This window comes from Mauremys mutica, chromosome 10 (assembly GCF_020497125.1).
Source record: "Mauremys mutica isolate MM-2020 ecotype Southern chromosome 10, ASM2049712v1, whole genome shotgun sequence".
NCBI classification, from domain to species: Eukaryota; Metazoa; Chordata; order Testudines; family Geoemydidae; genus Mauremys; species Mauremys mutica.
The window spans coordinates 65,974,535-65,999,674 of NC_059081.1; the positions used below are offsets into that span (position 1 = coordinate 65,974,535).

Consider the following 25,140-nt stretch of genomic DNA (forward strand, 5'->3'; position numbering starts at 1 on the left):
TCTGGAAATAATTCATTATAGTCAAGCATAAGGTAGATTCAATAAGCAGTGTCATAATTGTCAAGGTCGTTACTTTCAACTAGCTCATATGTAAAATTAAAAAGACAATGGTGTGAGATTATTATTTTGCTGAGATGCTAGATGATTGCAACTCCTCTCATAGGAAAGTCCTTTCAACCTGATGGCATATTTAGATACTAAACTGGAGACATGGGGTAACATTTTCAAAAATGCCTCAGTAACTTAAGTTCCTAAGTCCCCTTTTCAAAAGTGACTTAGGCACTTAGAGACTTAATGCCTGGTTTACAGTTTCTGTACTGATATAACTACACACAATTTCTGTACTGGTGCAACTATGTCAGTGAGGGGTATAACTGTCTACTAATATACTGGTACAATCCCTAGTGCAGATGCTCTAATAAAAGGTACCTTATACCAGTATAACTTACTGCCCTTCTCATATGGGAATAAGCTATACTGGTATAAAAGGGGCTTAGACTGGTATAACTGCATCCACACTAGGAACATTGTACCATTTTAATTATCCCAGTAGAGTTGAAACGGTACACCTGGTGTTTTCTGCCACCATAGCTTTGTTGTTCAGGGGTGAGAAGAGGTGTGATATCTGACTGACATTGCTGGAAGAAGTTCCTATTGTAGATGCATTTACTGGTACAGCTTGTCTTGCTTGCGGGGGAGGGGTTACCATCCCAGTACAAAACGCTGGTTTGCCAGTAGAGCTGTGTCCACACTAGGACTTGGCCTACATTTAATAATGTACACCAGCAGACCTACATTGGTTAAGGGTGTGGGTTTTTTAATCACCATAGCTATGCCAGTATAAGCCCTAGCATAGGTGCAGTTATGCCAGAAAAAAAATGTTGTTTTGCTGATGTAGCTTATTTTGTTCAGGGAAATAACTTCTGCTGGTATAAGCTGTCTGTACGAGGAGGATAGCTATACCAGTCAACCCCTTCTAGCATACAAGTGCCTGGCTGGTATAGTATACGGTTATACCTATTCCTGGTATATATTATCCTATACTGGTATTCCTACTAGTAAAGCTCTTCTCTCTGAGACATAGCCTCAGTCTCACTGAAAGCCAAAAAGCCTTATGCTCTAAGTCACTGGTAAATTAAATAAAAGACTCTGTCATCTTTTCTCCCCACCCTGCCCCTTCCATCCCCCGCACAGAAGGGAAATGGCAGCTTTTGAAATCAGCATGGTGGTCTAGTTGTAGTGGTCAGAACCAGTATGTGGGAGAGGTGTCTTCGTTGGCCAGCAGAGACTGGATTACTTACGAAATCATGAACGTGCACAAGAGTCAACAATGGTCTTGCCAGAGACAAATAGAGAGTTGTGGCTCTGGTAAGAGCTGGCTGGGAAAATTCCAACCAAACATTTGATTGGTCAGAATTTGCTGAAATTGAAACATTTTGCAGTGACAGTTTGATTCCGCCGAAGTTCCGATGGAACCCTGCCTGGTTTCCTGACAACTTGCTGGGTTCCTTGCAGTCAGGGACCCCAGGACTTCCTGAGTCTATGGCTCTGGGCAGGGCCGGCTCCAGACCCCAGCGCACCAAGCGCGCACTTGGGGCAGCATTTTGCCGGCAGGGCGGCAGGCGGCTCCGGCGGACCCTCCGCAGTCATGCCTGCGGGAGGTCCACCGGAGCCGCGGGACCAGTGGACCTCCCGCAGGCATGACTGCTGAGGGTCCGCTGGTACCGTGGATTCGCTGGTCCTGTCGCAGGCATGACTGCGGAGGATCCGCTGGTCCTGCGGCTCCAGTGGATCTCCCGCAGGCATGCCAGCGGATGCTCCACCGGAGCCACGGGACCAGCGGAACCTCTGCAGGCATGTCTGCAAGAGGTCCCCCAGAGCCGCGGGACTGGCGACCGCCAGAGCGCGCCCCGCAGCGTGCCGCCTTGCTTGGGGCAGCGGGATTCCTAGAGCCGCCCCTGGCTCTGGGGCAGCTCCCAAGCAGACTGCCCAGTTCAAGGGCTCTATTCCCTTTCACCAAAAAATCTGAAGTTTGCTTTTCATTCCAAATCAGAACTAAACTGAACCATGAAATACTGAAATCTTTGCTATATGGAGTTCCCTTTCTCTGCCAAGCTCTAATTATGGTCTCAAGAGGGAGTCCTGTCCAAACCTCCCTCTGAGATGAGGAAAGCAGCCACAACACAGAGCCTTGGAGTTGGAAAATTTAGTATAGGCTTGCATTGGAAGGCAATCTGCTCTAATGGCACGTAGGATGGGAAGGTGGATCTCTGTTGCTATGTAAGCAGCAGGTTAACACATTGGAGAGTAAATTTACCTTATTCCCCAATTCATAAAGATACTTAAGCACATTTCTAACTTTATACACATGAATGAGTTCTTGCCTCCTAAAAACAGCACCATTTTTGCTTACAGATCTTCATAACTTATCTCTGGGGTTATAATTGACACGTCAGTTTCCTCAATTTTTCTTAGGAGCCATGAATCCTCCTGGCTCCTAAAACATGGGATACATCTATACATATGTCGTAGCTGATTTAAAAAAAAAACTAGTGTGCTTTGGATGAAAGGAGGAGGAATCAGACAGGCAGTTATGTTCCTCCTGAGGTATTATCTTTAGAAAAAAAAATCTGAACCTGAAATTCATAGATACCCAGGCCAGAAGAGACCACTGTGATCATCCAGTCTGACCTTCTGGATAACACAGGCCATAGAACTTCCCCAAAATAATTCCTAGAGCATTTATTTTAGAAAAAAACATCCAATCATGATTTTAAAAGTGTCAGTGATGGAGAATTCATCAGGACCCTTGGTAAACTGTTCCAATGGTTAATTGCTGTCACCTTTTAAAAAAAAATTAAGCCTAACTAGACTGGGAGTCAGGAGCTCTGAGTGTTGTTCCTGGTTCTGCCACTGACCTGCTGTGCAAACTTGGGTCAGTCACTTCACCTCTCTGTCCCTCGTTTGTCTTCCCACCCTCTCACTCTTATCTCTTTAAATTGTAAGTTCTTTGGAGCAGGAACGGTCTATCACATTTGTACAGAACCTAGCACAATGGGGGCCCGGTTTTGGTTTTAATACAAATATACTAATTACAGTTACAATTCTGGAATACAAATAAAAAAAATAAAGTACAATGTTTATTATACAGATAACTCAAGAGAGAGAACTTCGGCTACATAATTTACCAATAATTTTCAAATACTTCTATCCAGCTGTATGTGTGTTGGAATCATCTCATGCTTATGCATCCAGATCATTTGAAGTTAATAATATTCATTCCGGGCAATGTTGAATGTGCTATGGCATGCCTTATATCTTGGAAGTATTTCCCTTCAAATACTCAATATTGTTTATTGTGTGTTAATTGGAAGTTTAAAGATACCTCTCTGATCTCACGATCTCTCTGATGGTAGATGTGCCATTCTTCATTTACAGAGATATATCAGTAACCTTTCAATGCAGATGACATGAACAAGGATTTGTGAAGGAGGAGGGGAATACAATCATAAATATGAAGCTGTGCTTTACACAATGAATATTTAAGGCCCGATTTGCAAAATTGGGTAATTTTGCATGCAAATGGACAGTTATACATCTAACTAGCCATTTGTGCATGCAATTATATGCACAATTACCTGATTACATAATTGTGTGGGCTTAATTTTGAAAACTAGGTCTTTCGTTTTTGGTTCAAACACATCTAATAAATAGACATTGACCTTCTTTGGAGGTAAAACATCAAGATGTATTCAACCAAAAAGTAAATATCAATTGAGTATGTTGAGGTTTATTTGCATTGGAATAGTATAATGGGCCAGGTACATGGCAGGTGTAAATCTGGGTAGCCCCAGTGAAGTCAAAAGAGATACACCAATTTACTGAGCTGAAGATCTGGCCCTTAAAATACTGATGTCAATATAGGCATATGTATTTTTACAAACATTTTAAATATCCGCATTAGACACACTGGCAAATTTCCCTATTGTGGTCATGACTTTCTTTTGTGTAACTGTGTTGTTGTGGTTTTAAAATGACATTCTCAAGGGAAATTAAATTAGAAGTCCATTAAAAAAAGGTATCATTAACAAGCCAATCAGGAATTAGGTATGTGCATATATGATCTAATCAGCTGCACCTTGACGTCAGAGAAAATTACTATTGGCTTTGAAGAATCAAGTACAATGCAATCATTTGCTTAAGTGATCTAATTACTTAACATTGTTGCATAAATTAGTATTGGTGACTTCCAAAAAGTGTGTGTGGGTGGGGGAACCCCACAAACATATAAACTTTCTGGCTCACCACAAGTCTATTTTCAACCAATTACAAGCCAGAATATTTTTCTTTTGTGTAATAATCCTTTAAAGAGCATCAATTTTCATGAGAATCTCATTCATGATTCTCAGTCATTTTACACGTCAACCAAAAGCTAAGATTAGCTGTCAGAGCCCTCAAGTTTTGGCCAAACATCAATTTTCTGTGTGGATGATGCATTAAATTTAAGACATTCATTGCTGTTGCAGGCAAAGTAATATAGCAATTACTAAGCTATTTCTGACTTACAAATCCATAACTAATCATATTGTTGGAAACCAAAACACGGAGAGGGGAAAAAAAATGAAGTTAAAAGAATGGTTAAAATAAAGACAAAGAAAACTTATCCACTACCAGATCTATCAGCATGTATTGCAGCCCTAAGGGCACCATACTGAATACTACAATCTCAGGCCATGCACACTGCTAGGGAGAAAAATCCTCTCTAAAGATAACGGGTCCAATTTACTATTGCCCTGAATTCAATACAGTAAATTGATACCAGTGCAAAGTGGATATTAAATGTCACCTTTCTAATTTCATAGTGTTTTACACTCACTTTGCATTGGTATAAACCCATGTGCAAGGCAACAGTGAATTACAGGACTCTCGCTCTTCTTCATTCCCAACCATGGGTTTTAGCTGCTTTACGATACAAGTGCAGAACTCCCCAAACTCTGAAGATCTTTTGCCCCTCGCGGGCACCAGTAGCAAGACAGAGCACGAGCCATGTCCCTTAGGGGTCATTGTTCACCAATATAAATGCTGTTCCAGAAATTCCAGTCTGGTCCCCCTTGGCTGTGGCTGGCAATTATACCTTCGAGTCCAGTCCAGCAGAGCTGCTAAATTTTGAGGCCTTTGTCCTAGGCACTTAGCACATTTCTGCAGGGCTTTGATGCCTGGTTGGGGGCGGGGGATTGCTCAGTGGTTTGAGCATTAGCCTGCTAAACCCAGGGTTGTGAGCTCAATCTTTGAGGGGGCCATTTAGGGATCTGGGGCAAAAATCTGTCTGGGGATTGGGCCTGCTTTAAGCAGGGGGTTGGACTAGATAATCTCCTGAGGGTCCCTTCCAACCCTGACATTCTATGAAGTTTTTCGGTCAATGCTTCAGTGACTGTTTTCCTTAGCGCTTTCGTACTTGCTTTTGCTCGTCACATCAGTACTTGCTTTAAGGTTCAGGAGTCACTAGACTTTGGCACCTCTTTATCTGCACTCCAACACCGGTTCTCTTTTTGCCAGTGTTGCACAATCCACCTTTGGGCTCAGAAGCTACTGGCCACTGCAGAGGATTTAGCTTGCTTGCTAACTTTCAAGAACCTTTTAGTTCCTGGTGCTTGCAGCCTGGGAGCTTAGGACCCTTTAGCTTCTGATACCATTGAGACAGAGGGCCTTGTGCAGTGGGGTGACTCAGCTTCCTCGAATCTGGTCGATGGGAAAGCCAGCTTTTGACGGAGAGCCTTTTTTCCTTCCTTTGAAATGGGGATCTAAGGGACAAGACACAGACCTGAGAGAATGGGATCCGTTTACTTCATTGGCCACCGCTCACCTCAGATACTTTGTTTGGTGAGCCTCCGAGATCACGTGTGCTCTCAGTCTCATGAGAATATTCCCTCCTCAGTATAAAGAAGAGATGCTGCAGAAAGCCCAATCCCTCCTGACACTGTGAGCCTTAACGCCTGTGCCACCAAGTGAAAACTGGAAGGGGTTTTATTCCAGACACTCCCTCCATCAAAAAACAGGGAGGGCTCCAGCCCAGCTGGGATCTGAGAGAGCTGAATCTGTAACTGGTTATAGAAAAGTGAAAGATGGTTACCCTGGGTGCGTCTACTCCACAGGGGTAAGCAGGCTCTACGCTCTGGATCCTGAAGTGCTTATGTGCACCCTGGAATACTTCTAAGATAATTCTGGTTCTTGAGGTTTGTCACAGGGTAACACAACCAGTTTCATCTCCTGCCTTTTGGACGGGCATTGGCTGTGTGCAGTTTTGTGAAGTGCTTGGCAGAAGCCATGACCTACTTGCGCACACTGGGAGTACGCACATTGAGAGTTAGCTGATCAAGGACCCAGCTCTGGAAGGTGTTGAAAGATTGGTCATGTCACCACCAGGGCTCATGAGAAACCAGCCAAAGCCTTAGTTTGTCTCCAGCAGACAAGTGGACTCTATAGGAGCCCTATAGTAGACTATTCAAACTTTTCTGCCTCAGGACGGTATCCACTACATCATCCATGTGTCAGAAAGGATGTGCAAGGGCCAGATAGGTTGGAACCCTCCACAAATGCTGGATATCATTGCTACACCTGTATTCACAGTCACAATTCCATATTCCCACATGGACACAACCTCACTGGACCAAGAGATCTTCGTGAACATACACATTACAGAACTTCTCATGTTATATCCAGGTAACAGCCACCCATTAGACCTCTCTGGTCTGGTGGAGGTGCACGGAAAATCTGCAGTTAGGAATGGGCTTCCAAAAGATGTATAGAGTCTAAGGCCAGAAGGGACCATTGTGATCATCTAGTCTGACGTTCTGTGTGACACAGGCCAGAGAATTTCCCCGAAAGCCAGATATCCAACCTGTAGGTACTGTGGGTGAATCCAACCTCAGAGAGAGGCTCCACAGCCAGGAAACTTGGTCTTTCCTGGAACATGATAGTTACTTCTAGTGTTTTTCTTAGCTTTTATTAATCTTCAAACAGATCTGAGATTAGGAAAAACAACAACAACAAAAAGTTGTGGAACACCATATCTTGGGGATTCAGAAATATCTGAGCATCTCATAAGAGCACCTTTAGTGCAATCATCTAGGCCAAAGTGAAGCCAAAGGAAGGTTTAACAGTGATATCAATGGGACCAGGATTTCACTCTTCATCCATCTGCAGTCTCCATTGTGATTGTGATGATGTGTGGCAACTTGCACAGCAAACCTGGTGAGAGGAAGGGTGGCCATGCAATTAAATCATAGCAGTGGAGACAAACAGTATCTCCCAAGCATTCATGAGTCAGCCCCCCCCCCTCCCCCCCAAAATCATGAGAATTAACACTTTAAAAAAAATCATTCTAGGATTATCATTTGCCTTCTGATTTTTTAGCCTTTTTTAGCTTTTCTCTGCAACCAAGAAAGCCAGAAACTTGCATTTTTCTTTAATTAAAACGCTGAGACTCTCAGGTAATCACTTGACTCCAGGACTTGGAGATTTAAGATTCCACAGAATTGGGGATAAAAATAGTTATACCTGGCAACACTGCATAAGTCTGAGAGTCTTTGGTAAAATAGGAATACAGCTATTGCTTATGTAGATTATAAACTCTTTGGCACAGGGAACCATCTTTTTGTTACTAACATGTTACTAAAATGCAGCCCTAATCCCTTATTGTTCTCTTTAGGCACCAACAGAATACAAATACTAAATAAAATAAAATGATTATTAAGCAGTTATACCAATGGCTCTTAACCTACTTACCATTCTGGGCCGCATATACGTCTCTCTCTGTGTTATCTGTGCTGCAACCTCACAATATGTATACTACACGTATGGCCCTGAGGAAGTCACATGGGCCGCAGCTATGTGCTGATTGGGCCTACGGTGACCAGATGTCCCAATATGCAGGGCTTTGTCTTACATAGTGGGCCTATTACTCATCACCCCGTCCCTTGCTATCTGGTCACCCTAATTGGGCCATGGGTGGAGAACCACTGGGTTCTACCACATCAAGGTTGAAACAGCACACTGAGATCTTAGGACAGAAAGCACTCCATGGTACAGGTCTGATCCCATTGAAATCGATAGGATCAAGTCATGTAAGTGCAAAGTACTACAAGAGATGTTAGTGATGTCACTAGAACCTGGAAGGTGTGCACTGCATTATTAATACAGAATTTCATTATGGTACATGAGGCAGCACTAGATGTACAACTTAGTCCATGTCCTTGGTATGTTAGGCAGCACTAAAACAATTAAAATGCTATAAAAGTTATGAACTTTTCTTGGGCTTTAACAAAGTCATATTTCACAGATATGATCTTCCCAGTGTGAAATATAGTTCTCTGATGATATCATGGCTCTGAAATGCTGGTATGACTTTCTCTGTGAGCTCTGTATTATCTAAGAGGTATATGTTTTAAAAGAAAGTTTCAAACTGCAAGAACCAGAAGCCAAATTCTACCATAAGTAACCCCAATATAAACTTCAAGTAACCCAACTCACTTCTATGAAGAGTCTTCTCAAAAGACAAGCTCTCTCTCCAAGAGACGACAAGAGGAGAGAAACAAACTGATTACACTACTTGCTATTTATATAAAAATATTAACTCAACTGTTTCTGTTAACTCCACTGACTTCAATGGAGTGATTCCAAAGTTATGCCACCATAACAGAGATCACCCATATAGATTTCATCCATACACTGGAACGAGTGACTGAGTCAGCTTGCAGAGGGCGTGAAATAGCAGGGATCAGATCTCAATTTGCTAAACAAAATTAGCTGCATGCCATTCTGTTTGTGTATCAGGTTCCTCTGCTCATGGCGTGCTAATTCAGGCAACAATCAGTACAGTACATACAGAAAAAATAATAGAAGTATCTTTCAAAAACAAACAAAAAAACAGTTACATGTGTTATTTTGTCTTCTTTATATACAGCTTTTTGCACAATCAGTATTCGTGTCCCGCACTTTAATAGCCACTAAAGAATTATATCTACCAACCACTTCACTCTCCCAGTTAATGGGGAGCACATTTTTAGAGCACTTGATATATCAGCAAGGACAATGGTTGCTAAATTTGAACTTAACAACAACTGGGAAAAAAAAGTTAGCTACTCCACTGATATTTTTACACACTAGAGAAATCTCTCTTGAAATACATGAGCTTTTTTTCTTTTTTAGTAAAAACTTTTATATAAAATTATACAACACTAAACTCTAAACATTACCACAGATCCTCAGGCAACAACCATTTTAATTTAGATGTGTACCTTTTATTTCTTTATTGTCAAAGATATAGAATAAAAATACCCACATTCTAACTTAGCTTTCATGGGTCAAAAATGTTAAACAAGTAGTTGAGTGGTTGCCAAAATTCAATTGATACACACACCAGTCTGTATACCAGGATATTCAAGCAGAGTGAAAAGGATCTAATGGAAAAGAATAACTTACAAATGTTGATCATTTTGTCTAGCTATTGTTATGTTATTGGACTTCCTAAACTTTTAGGTTTAAAAATGTTCAATATTTCAGTATTATTTAAATGAACTCAAGTAAAGTATTCCCATGATTCTTCACACTGGGTGCTCCAAAGACCCAATCCCACAGGTGCGGGATGCTTCTGATGAGGCTGCGAGCACACTTCGCTCCCATTGCTTTCAGTGGGGGTGGAGAACACTCGGTACCTCACAGAGGTCCCAATTTAGCAAAAGTACTCAGGCACATGCTTCTCTCTCATTGTGGGGCGCAAACAGCAGTGTAGACGTTCAGGCTCAGGCTGCAGACCGGGCTCAGAGACCCTCCTCATTCATGGCCCGGGATCCAGCCCTAGTCCAAACATCTACACAGCAATTTTACAGCCCTGTAGCTTGAGCCGAGTCAGCTGACCCAGGCCCAGCTACAGCTGTTCCGCAGGTCTTTTATTGCGGACGAGACGTACCCTTGGGCACTTTTAAAAACTGTGCCCAGTGTCCTTCTATTGACTGTTCAATGGAAGCAGCGTCTGTCACCATCTGTGAAGCTGGAGTTAAACTTGTGTCAATATTTCCCAAAGTTCTACAGTTTTCCAATTCATTTATTTAAAAAACTACTAATTTAATATCAAACAAAACTGGGTATAAAGGGTCTTTTGACAACAAGACTTTTTTCCATGCCTTTATAAACATCCGCCTTTGTTTGCCTTGGTTACTTGAAAAAAAATTAGACATCTTAATTTCTTAATACACATCTATCAGGCAGTTAGTCTACTGTTTCGTCTAATTACTTGGTGCATTCCAGAAAACTGACATGAAATTTTAAAAGTAATTTGGGATGTGCAGCACTCAACAGCAGTAGCATCCTAAAAATGTTCAGCCTCTAGAGTGCTAGAGAAAGTGTAGCCTCGTGAGCAAAGGCTGACAACAAGGGATTTGATTGCAAGAAACACACAATGACAACAGGGCAAAGGGACACTTCTCTTCACCCCTATCTGTAAGCAGAGCTCAGGACTGCTACTCCGGCGCAGTATGGGAAAGAAGAGCGGATGCAGTGGATCCTGGTTATGAATGTAACCACAGGCTAGGGCTTTTAAGAGCTGCAGTGGAATGTTGCTCACAGCCATTGCTGAGGTGACACTGTGCCTCTGGTCAGTCACAACAAAGAAGTAGTAAAGAAGTAAAAACACTAACAGCTGAATGTAAAGAGCTTCACATAAGACGTTTACTGGTCCTACAAAACCCAGGAACAAGGCTGAACATTCCAAAGCGCCATCTACTGACACTTTATCTATTAACTATTTTCATATATATGTGTGTCTCTGCTTTAGACAACACCTATGCTTCCACTTTCCTGCAAAGAGAGCTTTGCAGCATGATAGAATAGTGTTGTGGGGTCTCTGAACCCAGCAATAGCAATGAGGTGATTCACGTTCATATGCAGCCTTATGTGGCTATGTCAGAGATTGCAGGATTTGCACCAAAGTGTATGGTACATAACATCACCGTACAATAGGATAGACAGCAAAAGTTTCAATGGCTTTTTCTGAGCCACTGGACCTAGTGACGTAAGAAGAGTTTACCCAACAGGTCATAAATCACAAAAGGCATGTTACAAAATACACTTTAGAGACCAGAGACAGAGTGTGTTTTCAACCTTAGGATCTGATCCTGCCATGAGAGAAACAGGCTTTTGACAGCAAGAAAAACCTCTACGCACTGGACCACACATGCCATGGTGCTGTTGCAAGATGAAGCTACACATATGTACAGCTGTCTGTAGAACAGTGCCCTGGAGAGATCTACATCACACATCTTCATTTTGTGCCCGTTGCGCGAGACGTGGCTTTAGTAGAAAGGGAGAAGCCTGTGGGTACGTAGGTTGTATATACAGACTATGTGCTGGTGAGGTGTGGTATGAAAGTTCTATCCACGTGACTCTAGCATGGCTGCATTACAAGCAACAGCCAACAAAAATGTGCAATAGACCACATACTCTGCAGGCATATAGCACAAGTTACCAAACAAACCAAAAAAACCCACACATCATTACAAATAGCTAGGAGTTTTTAAAAACAAATTACCAGTACAATTTCAGACCTTTATATCATTATTATAGCCTTAGTTACTGCACGTCTAACCGCACAGGACTCAGAGGAAAATTATAATTATTACATTTTAGAAACTCCTGAAATTTACCTAAAAGACCTTTTCTTTGCATATTAATGTCACATTTTTAAAGGTTTGATAACATGCAAATCTTCCAGCTGTGTCCACTGCAATTCTCCCATTTCTGGTAAGAAAAGGTCTGACATCACAGGGTACTAAAGACAGAAGCAAAAGCTGTATATCACTGATTTTCTACTTGTAGGTAGGTCCTATTTCTATTCCTAATGGATCCCAGGATATTAGAGTCTAATCCTACTCCTGATGCAGGACTGAATATTGCCCATTTTCCACCTTATATCTGTGTAATTCAGGGAAAGGAGGAAGCATTTCTCCAGCAGGCTGAAAAAAAAAATTGGCAGCTGTCTGAAGCCGTTCAGAGGCTTGGAACATTAGGAATAGTCCTGGCAGACATGAGGCAGTGGACGCTGTAGAAATGAGGCTGTCAAAGATGCATTAAACATTCCATTTATCACATGACTCTACAACGAATCACATGGACTCCACCGCCAAGTACGTGCTATATTTATATATGTACATCCCCGAACCAAAAGAAAGAGTTAAGGGTGCTGATGTAACTATACGTTAACTATGGCACTACCATTAAAACAAAAAAAAAGGATCAGTTAAGATCACTTACATAATTGTTCTCCTATCCTACAAATTGATACATTTTGTTCCTAAAAATATTAACATACAAAAATTCAAATGTACAGACCCCAGCAACAGCCTTCACAGACGTACAGGCCAATGTAGTGTAACTGATCTTAGAGTTGTGCTCTATCACACAGACGCTTTGGGGTTCAACCCAGACCAGCAAAGGGTTAAGTCCCCACTTACCCTGCTAACTTGGGTGTCTCTGGGTTGTTCAGCTTTGGTTTGACCCCAGCAGCCTGTTTACAGCATAATAGTTTCACCTTGGCTTTCACCAGTCTGGCTACTCCTCACAAGGTAGCACCAATACCTTCCAAGTCTCAAGTTTTCCCAAAACCGTCTGCCCTGTAGCATCCAATCCTTCTACCTGTAGCACTCACAGAACTCTAGTAAGTTCGCTGCTCCTTTAAAGAGACAGTACACAGCACCAATCTGTTAATTTAGCTGAGGGCTCACTTCTGTGACAGACAGCATGTCGCCAGGTTACAGACGATACCTTACATCAGTGGTTCTCAAACTAGGGCTGCCGCTTGTTCAGGGTAAGCCCCCTGGCGGGCCGGGCCAGTTTGTTTACCCGCCACATCCACAGGTTCGGCTGATTGTGGCTCCCACTGGCTGCAGTTCACCGCTCGGGGCCAATGGGGGCTGTGGGAAGGGCCGCCAGCACGTCCCTCAGCCTGCACCGCTTCCCGCAGCCCCCACTAGCCTGGAGCGGCAAACCGCAGCCAGTGGGAGTCACGATCGGCTGAACCTGAGGACGCAGCAGGTAAACAAACTGGCTTGGCCTGCCAAGGGCTTTCCCTGAACAAGCGTCAGCCCTAGTTTGAGAACCACTGCTTTACATGACATTAGGGCCATATTCTCTACCTGAAAGGGGAGTATGTCAGACCCGACAATGAGTTGTGCTATGGCATGCCCTCTGCCAGTTGGCCCTGCAATAAATCATTCTGTATACTTAAGACATAAATATATGTTTATACAATCTTAAACCCATATTTATACAATACACACTAAAAGCTCCAAAGGAACCACAATATATGACCATGTCAACAGTCATGCATTACGAGAATTATTTTGAATTCCCATAAAAACAAAACGCCTAATTGTACCCCATAGATTTTAATAGACCATTATGATCATCTAATCTAACCTCCTGTGTAACACAGGCCATAATTTCAGATTAGACTGAAGCATATGTTTTAGAAAAACACCTCATCTTGATTTAAAGATTTCAAGTGACAGAGCAACCACATTTTCCTTTGGTAAGTTGTTCCAATGGTTAATTACCCACACTGTGCACCTTATTTCCAGTTGGATTTGTCTAGCTTCAGCTCCTAGCTATCAGATCTCGTTATGACTTTGTTTGCTAGGTTAAAGAGTCCTCTCCCATTCTAGGCACTTACCAACCAGATCAAGTCATCTCTTGGATAGCTAAGTAAATGGAGCCTCTTACATCTCTCACTGTCAGGCAGGTTTTCTAGACCACAAACTGTTCTTGAAGCTCTTCTCTGAAGCTTTTCCAGTTTCTCCAACATCCTTTTAGAAGTCTTGACACCAGAACTGGACACCATATTCCAGTAATGGGCTCACCAATGCTAAAGAGAAAAGAAGCATCACCTCCTCATTCCTCAATGGTCTCCTGCTCATATATCCAAGAATCATGGTAGCCTTCTTAGCCACAGCATTGCTTTGGGAGCTCACTTTTAGTTGATTACCCACCGTGACCCCTACGCCCTTTTCAGAGTCAGTGTTTTCCAGTATAATTTCCATCCTCCCCCTCTTCCCCCAAAGTGTGGCCTACAATCTTTGTTCCTACATGTATGACCTCGCATTTGGCTGTATTAACACACCTGGACCCTACTGAAGTCAATGAGATTTTGCCAAAAGGGATCAGGATTTCACCAAAGCTGTTTATATAACTTTTACTTTCACTCCAAGGGTCAGTGCAGAGTTTGAACTCGGGATCTCTTGCACCCCAAATGACAGTCACAGCTCTAAGCCAACAACCCACTTTATTAACAAAAAGGGACTCTCCATTCCTTGGTCTAGTCATCCCTCCTGCATGAAAAGGGGCTTTAGTCACTTTCGCAGCAGCACCCGCTTTTTTCTTGGGCATCACAGAACTATTCATGGGGCAAGATTCAAGCATGGGGAGCAGGCTGACCATGGAGAAAAGTGCGCAGAACCAGGAGAGAGATGTGCATCATCTCATGTGACCTCAGAGGAAGTCTGTAATTACATCTCCATAGCCCTTGCATGCATTAGAATCATCGAAACATAGGGCTGGAAGGGACCTCGAGGTCATCTAGTGTAGCCCCATGAACAGAGGCAGGACCAAGTAAACCTAAACCATCCCTGACAGGTGTTTGTCCAGCCTGGTCTCAATAAACCTCCGGTGATGGGGATTCCATAACCTCCCTTGGAAGCTTATTTCAGAGTTTAACAATCCTTATAGTTAGAAATTTTTTTCTATCTAACCTAAATCTCCCTTGCTGCAGATTAAGTCCATTATTTCTTGTCCTTCCTTCAGTAGACAGAGAACAATTGATCACCATCCTCTTTATAATAGCCCTTTACATATTTGAAGATTGTTATCAGATTCCCCTCAGTCTTAGTGTCTCAAAATTCAACATGCCCAGGTTGTTGGTTTTTTAACCTTTCTTTGTACATCATTTTTTATTGCTGTCCTCTACACTCCCTCCAATTTGTCCCCATCTTTTTTAAACTGTGGTGTCCAGGACTGGACACAGTACTCCAGCTAAAGCCTCACCAGTGACAAATAGAGCAACACTATTACCTCCTATGTCTTACACAACACCGCTGTTAATACACCCCAGAACGGTATTCGCCTTTTTTGCAACTGCATCATATTGTTGACTCGTATTCAATTTTTTCCACTATAATTAGTCTTGGCAGAATTTGATTTCAATACTTTTATAACTTCTATGGATAATGTCAATGTTTTTAAAAAAAATGCTTAAAAACATTGATTTAAATGTTCACAGTTGCACAAAAGCATGGGAATGGGTCATACTTATGTAATGACTATAGACGTTGAGATTCAAAAAGTTAAAGCTTTATAACCATTAAAGCATGTGATGTTGACAGTTTATATCAAAATATACAAAGTGAGTATCCTTAAATCAAATTCTTGTAAGTTCTCAAGCAGCATTTGCCTCACTTTGCCACTCTGTGAATTTCTATTATTGACTCTCTCTGATGAAATCTATATCTACCAATAAAAATCTAATCCTTCCAAACTTAACTATGACCTCCAGGTCATTTTCTGCCAGTTATTCCCCATTTTGTAGCTGTGTAGTTCTTTGTACTTGTCCTTATTGAATTTCATCTTGTTGATTTCAGACCAATTTTCCAATTTGTCAAGGTCATTTTGAATTCTAATCCTGTCCTCCAAGGTGCTTGCAACCCCTCCCAGCTTGGTGTCATCCACAAATTTTGTAAGCATGCTCTCCACTCTATTAGCCAAGTCATTAATGACAATATTGACTAGTTCCGGACCCAGGACTGACCCTGGTGGGAACCTACTAGATACGCCCTCCCAGTCTGACAGCGAACTACTCAGAACTACTCTTTGAGTAAGATCATTCAACCAGTTGTGCACCCACCTTAGAGCATTTTCATCTAAATCACATTTCTCTAGTTTGCTTATGAGACTGCCATGTGGAACTGCGTCAAAACGCTTGACTAAAAATCAAGATAGATTCCGTCTACAGCTTGCCCCCATGCCACTAGGCCAGTAACCCTGTCCAAGAAGGAAATTAGGGGCATCTCAATTTAAAAGGAGGGCCTGGGGGCTGCTGCCACCTGCAGATGCCCAGAACAGCAAGAAACTAATGGAACTGGCTGTTGGAAAAAGCAGTTTTCTGATGTGTAGAATACAGAGGTATCAATATTTGCAGCTGGAGGTTAGCTGTAGATATTTACATGCTTTCTAATGGTAACCATCTTCTAATAAAGCTTTTTCTACAAGAATGTCTGTCTCACGTGTGTGTGTTGCACATTAATTCACATGTACATCGTAAACAGATTTTCTGTGGTTTGATTTCCTATTATTTTTAATGGAGCAGTTGAATATTTTACAATTTCTACCTTCCCCTATAAACCCATGAGCATCAAACCACAGAAAAAGCATTTAGATTAAGTGAAGGTTCTGGTTAATTCCCACAGTAACAAGAAAATTAAAGCCACTTTTAAGAACAACTCAGGATTCTTAAATGGCTCTTGAGGACAAATTCAACCCTGGTGTAAGCCAGTGCGGTGTTATTGATTTCAGTGGAGCTGTTTACACTTACAGCAGACTTGAATTTGCCCTTACAACCTTAACTTGTGACTTTTTTCCTTCTCTTTATTAAAGAATGATATGAGTCAAGGAATAGCTGTCTGAATTGTTAATGCCGATTCGGATTTTGCTTACTTGCACGCATTTAAGCCAGATCTTCAATATTATATCGTAGCCTCATGTGCTTTATTATAAATGCAGCTCTCAGCACTGCATACAGTGCACATGATCACATTCTGTCCTCTTTTAAAACCAGACAGCCCCGGTTCTGTCTGTTGGGTTCTGCAGGTATAATTAAGAGTAGAATCTGGCCCTCTGTATAAACAACTCTCTGTCGATTTCAGGGATGCAGAGCATAAATACCTGTTTCACTGTTGCTCTGCAGCTCTCATCTGCCACAAGAATATCTGCCCCAGGCCCAGAGCCACCTCCGTGCCAGATCTGCCGCAGCTATTCACAATACAGGGTAAATTTGGGGGCAGGCTGCATGAGGAAAGGGGCCTGACCCGGGGTCTTGTTACATCAGAAATTCTGCATTCCTGCAACTGCCCACCAGGGCCATTGCAATGGGAATACACGTTGACTGTCTTACCCTGTGCTCGAGACAAAACTGCCCCCACCAGCCCACAAAGGGAAGCAGCACAGTCTGCCTGCCTTCTAATCCCCATACCGGCCCTAGATGCCCAATCCTGGGGTCAGAACTCCAGCTGACACACAGTGGAGTTTTACCTGAGTAAGGCCTGCAAAACTTTGGGTTAGCCTGCAGTTGGAGAACATAATGGGAAACTATTCCTCTGACGCTGAACAAGTGAGCTGCGGCAAGAGAATATAATATTGCCCACTAAGTGGATTTCATTTTCTCAGGGCCTGCCTCCATCATCCCCAACTGGATGCTGAAATTTCTAGTTAATATTTATTTTATAAATCTTTTCAAAGGCATGTGGGGCTCAACTCCCGAATATCCATTGCATTGCAACAAAGAGGCCAAGCATCAAAGACAGCGGCTGGAGATGAGGCACGATGCAGCTTTCAAAAGAGGGCCCATCTGACGTGACCCAGAGAAGAGCTTTGACTTGAGCATAAAGACGATGTGGCACATCAGACTGAATAGGCTCATCCGGAAGAAGACAGTGGAAAAATATTTAAAGCACAATTCATTTCACAGCGCAACTGGACACTTCACATAGCACAACAGTTAATTTGGCTGCAATTATTTAACACTTCTGCAGTACTGGAGATCAGAAAAAGGAGTCTGTGTATTGGCAATTTGCTAATTGAGCAAGGACTGACCTGTTTCCAAGTAATAGCACAAGGTATTTTGATCATGGGACCCAATTTAAACTACAAAGACTGTGCACTGCCAATAGTATACAAACAAACAAGGGGTGTACACGCTAACTTGTTTTTTTTTTTTTTTTAAACTTACCAGCCAAGGGAAGCAAGATAATGAAATTAACAGCTCTTGCTACTTCCCTCACCCATAGAAATGAAGGTGCAGGCATCTCAGTGACCTGCTCAAAATAAAGAAAATATTTAGGGCCTGATCCAAAGCCCATTGAAATCAGTCGGAGCTGCCCCTCTCCCCCCTTCCCCCCACCCCCAATCAGGCCCTCACTACTTACAAACCAAAGCACACCTGTACAACCTGACATGCTAATTCAGAGGGTGCCAAGCAGAATGCGTCAATCACGGCTCAATAAATGCTTAGAATTAAAACCGTTCCTTCCTTCCGCTCCTATTTAAAAACATTTTTCTTCTTGTGTGGCATGGGGAGTAAAGCATTTTATCCAAGAGAGATGTGAGGCTTGCTGGAAGTCGAGATTTGGCCTTGGGAGTCAGCGCTTTGAGGATATGCAAGTGACCCTGGATCAATGCCTTTTTATTTTCTCTCAGGAATAAATATAGGCAAGGGAATGACTTTGTGACTGGCCGGCCAGCCAGCCATATCAGATTTATCAGAAAGGAGGGATGGAAAGTGACTCAAGGAGCTCCAGCAGTGCCAAAGTGGAAGGTTGCTAGGGAAGAAAGAGCAAGGAAGCAAAAGAAGTGAGTAAGAAAAGTAGTATGAAATAGAAAAAAAAGGATAAATATAAAGGGAGGGGGGATACTATGCAGGAAGAAGAAAAGAATGAGGAAAAGAAGAAACTCAGAAGGAATAATAAATCAGCTCTCTGCTAAGAATAATAAAGAATAAAGGCTTGTGAAATAAGAAATAGAATAATTCATTTACTGGTATTAACCAATCAAAAACATGGCAAGGGAAAATCTAAGAGGGAAACAAACAAAACAAAATCAAATAGGACAATCAAACTGTTAAAGAAATGACCATGTGCAGAAAAAGCAGCATTTAACTAAAACCAAAATATGAATATAAAAGGGTACATCATTATGAAAGCAACAGAAAACATTTCAGTTCTTTTTCAACATAGCTCTGATCTCAGTTACATAAAAATAGGAATACAGACCAAGTCAAGAATGTGTGAATGCACCAGTCACTGGTCAAACTTCTTCATCTCCCCATTATTTAAAACAAAAAGGAAATGTGAATGATTTTACACCCTCTTTTTAATGTTTAACTTAAAGCAACTGTCCTCTAGAAAATATATCCAACAAAAATCACATTACATTGCTATCATTAGGTCAGTATACAAACGCAATATTTGTCAGGAGATCTAAGCAGCATTATTCTGTCCAGGGATTCCAAACAACTTTAAAAACTGAGCAAGCATTTGATTCCTAACTGCCTGAACACATGAAAACTTCGAGCACCATGAAAGGAGTTGAAGGAAATTTTACACAATGCATTTTTCATAAACATGTAGTTACAGTGAAGGGAACTGTACATTTAGGTTTTTGTTTTAAACTTTCAATATCATTAGCCAGTTTATTGTAGATGTAAATAGGAATCCAACTTGGCAATATTTGGAAACACCTCAAAATATATGGGGAAACCTTACTTATGTGTCTCAGGAATAGACCTAAGTTAAACAGTGTAACACATTGTTTGTGGACCTGGAATTACTGCTTGCATTTGTCCAGGAGGCAACCTAGGTGTGTTTGTGTTTCCCTTCTGCAAAATAAATGAAATATATACTAACACTTTTTTTTTTTTGGTTAATCACGCATGCACAACAATGCAAGTTACTTCACAGGAATTGTTCTGCTGCAGGATATAACACTGGCATCTGAAACATAAATGATACTGTAACGTACTGTCCCTGGGGATGTCCTGGGACATCTTCAAATATCTTGAAGGGCTGCATCTATGGGTCAACCAGTAATTTTAAAGGAAACAGTTACAACTCTTTCTTCGGGTTTCTTTGAAGAGAGCTAGAACCACAAGCCCTAATGATTTGTACTGGGGAGGGGGGGAGAAAATCAATATTTCTATTCTATTCACATAGACCAGTAAATAAGGTGCATTCCTTCTGCTTCTTAAGAAATTAGCATTTCAAAAATATGCCACTTTCCCCTGAACTCCAAGCGTGTCTAATAATGCGAGAAGCAGATTGTCTCCCCTCGTTTCCTTAATTTGTTTCATCTAAAAGCAATTCACTCAACATCTTGTCGCCCTCTGGCAGCTTAGTTTACTTATCCGCACTTAATTTCTCATTTGGACCAAAACAAACTCCTCCAAACTGCTACTGACTGGGGGAAGCTCAATATGTAGGTACTCGGGAAGAATCCCTCCCGCACACAGAGAACAGACAAATAACTTGCTTTTATGAGGTTGGTTCAAAATTAAAGGGCTCTCCCTCCCTCCCTCTTCCACGCAGAACAGTTGCAATTTCGCAGAATCACGCGTCTTTCAATGAAAAGAAACCCACCAAATAGCTTTCCCTCCTCCTCGTCGCCTATCGGGCTCACTTTGCGTTTTAAAAACTCGAGCCGGGCTTTTTGGCTCACCCAGTATTGTGGAGCACACACTCCTCAAACCCTAAGCACGCCAATGGCTTCACTTGTGATTCTGACCATACAAAATACAGAGATGTCCTACATCGAGAGGAGAGCCGCAGAACTAATTGGGATTCAATTCCTTAGAGAGGAATTCTGACAAGGGCTTTTACAGCGAGTGGGACCCCAACAGCTGGGTGAAGACCGAACCGCGCTGGGCACCAACAGCTGAAGCAGAGGGAAAACCCTGTAGGTTGCCTCCCCGAAACTCCGATCCGCTCAGCCTACAGGTCAGCCTCGGCTGCTCGGGAAGGGCTCAGCACGCATAAGCAGCCCCCCGTGGAAGGGCAGCCGCAGGAAACCCCCCCAAAGAAGATTGCATCCAGCGGGTACAGCCCCTGAGCTAACTGATGCGTGCGTACAGCACGGTGCACAGACAGAGTCGGGAGGAGCAGACCCGCGTGGGAGATGCACAGAGCGCCTGCATGCGAGGGGATTGACAGAGATCCATCGAGTACAACTGGACTGTGTTTAACTGGGGGGTGGAGGGAGGATGTGTTTAAATCCGCGCGTTTTCACTTGTTTGTGATGGGGGGGGAGAGACATACTACAGGCAAGAAAGGCCTGAACTTGACACCCGAGTTCCTACGTTACACTAGTCCTGGGCTGGGGGTGAAACTGTGCAAACACCCCCCCCCCCGCAGCGTTTTCCCACCTCGCCTTTGCAGAGCCCCCAGAGTCCGCTCCGCTTTGCAATCACCCCGCGGCTGCAACTTCGGAGTGCGGGGCTGCAGCTCCCCTCTCCTGCGAGGGCCTGGCCGCTGCCCTGCACCGGGGAGAGCGGAGCGGCTCCCCCTCCGCTCAGGGGACCGGGCGCCGAGGGGAGTTTAGGACGGGACCGCGGCCAGGAGCCGCCGCTGACGGGCACTTCGGGAGCCCAGAGCCAGCAGCAGCATGTTGGGGGGGGGTGAAGTTTGTGGCCAGCCCGTGTCGCCGCTCGGCTCCAAAGCAGGCAGCGAGGGCGCGAGCTATTAATGCAGAACTGGGGCGGGGGGGTCCGGCTAGTAACGCGGCAGCTTTCGGGGGCCGCAGATCCAGCCGGGCAGAGCCGCCCGCCCCGCAGAGCGCCCCGCTGTGCCCGGCTAAGGGGAGCTGCCCCGACCCCCCGCTGGCGCAGAGCGAGACACCGGCATCCAACCCCAGCGCAACCCTCCGCCCCCGGCCGCGCTCCCCGGGGGGCGGGGGTCTCCCCTGCGAAGCACACACCGAAGCGGCCCCCGCTTGATACAGAGATTCGCCACCTCCAGGCAAACAGGCTCGGCCCGAGCCGAACGCTCGCTGCCAAAACCAGAGCGAAATACCGCGGCACAGAACTCAACCCAAACGGGGGGATCAAGGCAGAACCCCGGGGAAATAAAACCGGATCGGCTCCCAACGCGCAATCCAAACACAAGCCGTCTCCCTGCACGAAACGCACCATCCCAAACCCCAGGCGGCAGGTCTCCCCGCTGCCTCTGCTTTGCAAACCCACCTGCCTGCGCCGCGCCGGGCTGGAGGGTCCCGGAGATCACCAGGCAGCTGACCCAGCACACGAGTCGCTCGGCCAGCTTCATGGTTCGTGGGAAAGGCGGCCTCAACTCCTGGCAGCGATGTTACATGGTCCAAACGGCATCTCCCCTCGGCTGCGAGCGTGGACCCCGGCGCCCGGCGGTGCGGACCAGGAGCGAGACGCGGCGCGTTTGCTCCCTCCAGTCCCGGCGGGGAGTGAGACGCTGACTCCTACTTGGCAAATCTGTTCGCAACAAGTTGTTCCCCAGAAGTCGCCGGCTCCCTGCCTCTTAGTCCCGGTTTCTCTCCTTTTCCCTTTCCTCTCTTTCTTCTCTCCCCCTTCGCCTGACTTCACTTGGGGGGGGGGGTTACTTGGCTGCCCCCCTTCTTCTCCTCCCACTTGTCCAGGGGCTGCAATACTCCGATCTCAGAGCGTCAATTCCATTGACTCCCTTTCCCCGGCTGCTACGCGGAGATTAACAAGACACCCAAAAAATAAAAATACACACAGGAGCAGGGAGGTCGGAGCGACACACAGCAAGCCCCGCCTCCGCCCGTGCACAAGCCCCGCCCCTTCTGTGCACAAGCCCCGCCCCTCCTCCCCGCTTACACCGGCTCGCCTCGATCGCTGCGCCCCGAAAGGCGCTGCCCGGCTTGGGAACACCTGTCACGGGCGGAGGGCAGCAGCCAGGCGCGATCCCTGCCCGCAGGTTACCATGGAGCAATGCAAAGGCAGCCGCTGGCCGTAAACACAACACTGCGCCGGCGAGAGAGGCGCCTTTTAATGGCACGGTGTTTGATCAGCTGCGCGCTCCGCCCGCGGCAATCCAGCGCGGTGCCGCCGCTGGGGTTTTCGGGGGGTTGTTTCCTTCTTCCAGCTCCGTGCAATCGCGGGGGGCTTTGCTTTCCCCGCCGTGCAATCAGCTGTTGCACCTGTTTGTGCTGGGGAAGGGGTTGTGGTGCAAAGGCAAGCTTCCCTTTAAAGCAGGCTGAACTCTCATTTGTAGGGGGGGTTACCCCCCCTAAAGGGGGGCTGGGCTGCGAACCCAAATTGAACGCGCTTCTCATTCAGCGGCGCCTGCAATGAATCTCGCTCCAGCCATTTCTGGCCTGAGGTTAGCCCTGTGGAGCAGCGCCAGCCCCTGTGGAAATAACGCAGCTTGTGGCGGGGGTGGAGAGGACTTTTTCCAAATCCAACCCTTTGCTAGGAGTGTGTCCTGGCGGGGCTGAGCAGCGGCTCCTGTTGCAAACTGAAAGGAAAAGTGAAGTGGTGGCGGCCCGTGATCTCACACACACCCGCTCTAAAAGGAAGCAGAACTTTCTCCTCTGGGGTGGGGGTCCGCTGTGTCTACACCGAGCTACTTATTCAGGCGACTGTTTGCTGATTCACTGACTGGCCCAGTGGGGTGGCAGGTCGGCGAGGCTGCAGTTTGCTGGTTTCCCTTTCAGGTGGTATAATTTAAGAGAAAAGAAATGTCTGGCGCTCCTATGACTCAGTTCGACAGATGGGATTGCTCCAAAAATAATCCGAAGGGGTTTTTAATAAAGAAGCAAGGCAGGAACTATTCTGGATCGAGGAGCTGCTGCCAATTCAAGTAATCTAGAGTCTCTTTGCCCCTGAGGTTTATTACTGAGGGGAGCATTTTAAAATGAGTTAGAAACTTGCTTGGAACTTATTTAAGCTTTTGAACCTGCTTGTCTCTCACTTGGGACAGCCCTTCCCACCCCAAAAAACCTTCTACTTGTCCTCCAGCTGCTGCACCTTCCCTCAACGTCTGCAGTGACTCCTCTCAAACCACAGCTCTCCCATAAACCCTGGATTCCTTTCTCTGCACATTTATAAAGACTCCAGCAGGTAGCTTTTTAGGCAACCTCCTTGCTGGGCCTTTTGCTCCTGCAACCTAAAATCTTTTGTGGTTCTGGGCTGTGAATCACCCAGTGCATTTTGCATACCAGCAGACTTTAATGCACAGGTGACCCTGGCCTGGCCCTGTAATCTTCAGCACACAGGTGACTGCTTGGGGAAAGAAGCCTGAGCTCAAGCAGTGCCAAACACTTGCAGCAATCATTGACTTGAAGGGGAGGTGTGGGGGTGCAGCACTTATGCTTATCAGGCCATTGGGGTGTCATGAGTTGGGAGGAAGGAGTGGACTCAACCTCCGCTGGGAATTGGAGAATGGGAGGGAGTAGGCTGTTGCTTCCTAACTAAACCTGAGGAAAAGGTTGAAGTATGTTGAACATTCAGGCAGATAAAGATACTATCTTAGTGAGCTGGCTAATGCTGTTTTTTTCTATACAGCTTTTTGCACACAGACTTACCCCCAATTTACTTTTATCTGGTTTTCTACTTTTTGGAAAGGCAGTAATGAATGTGATTGGTCCAATGACTCATCTTCCACCTAGCAGAGACAAGGGGTGGGGTGAGGTAATACCTTTTATTGGACCAACTTCTGCTGGTGAGAGAGAGAAGCTTTTCAGTAATACAGAGCTCGTCTTCGGCAAAGCTTGTCAGCCAGCCAACAGAAGTCAGTCCAATAAAAGATATTACCTCACCCACCTTGACTTTCTAATATCCTGGGACCAAGGCAGCTACCTACACTGAATACTTTCACCTAGCAGTCATTCTGAAGCGACTTCCTGACACATTTCCTTTCTCCCACTGTCGTTAGATGACCTTTGATCACATGCTTATGTCACATTGGGTTATTCTAGTAACATGGTCTAGATGTACAAGTGTAGAAATAAGCAGCACCTATGCGGACATGTAAACTGGCACGCAGCTACAGTTACCAACCACTGTCAGGAGAGTGGGCTAGATGGACCCTGGTCTGATCCAGCATGACAATTCCTAGCTTCCTCTACCCCTGTGATGAGAGAAGTACAAGAACCTAAAATGGAACAGAATGTCTATTTGGAGTGGATTATAGTTACCGACTCGCTCTAGCTCAGAAATGTATCCAGCAGAGCAAAACAGCAAATGCTAACATACCACTGTAAATTGTTTTGAGCAGTTCACTACATCTCTAATTAAAATCTGTCCGATTCCTCTTGCATCCATCCTAGGGAACAGAGCCTGTT

At 44.6% G+C, this 25,140-nt stretch overlaps 1 protein-coding gene across 1 annotated transcript in view; it reads right to left on the reverse strand.

The window, feature by feature from the left end:
• ERBB4 (erb-b2 receptor tyrosine kinase 4) overlaps positions 1-22,568 on the reverse strand; it is a 981,920-nt gene extending 959,352 nt beyond the window's left edge. Inside the window, exon 1 of the mRNA XM_044978382.1 lies at positions 22,046-22,568. Within this exon, the coding sequence (XP_044834317.1) occupies positions 22,046-22,127 (82 nt within the window). The 5' untranslated portion in view covers positions 22,128-22,568. The remainder of the gene's footprint in view (positions 1-22,045) is intronic.
• Positions 22,569-25,140: the final 2,572 nt, after the last annotated feature.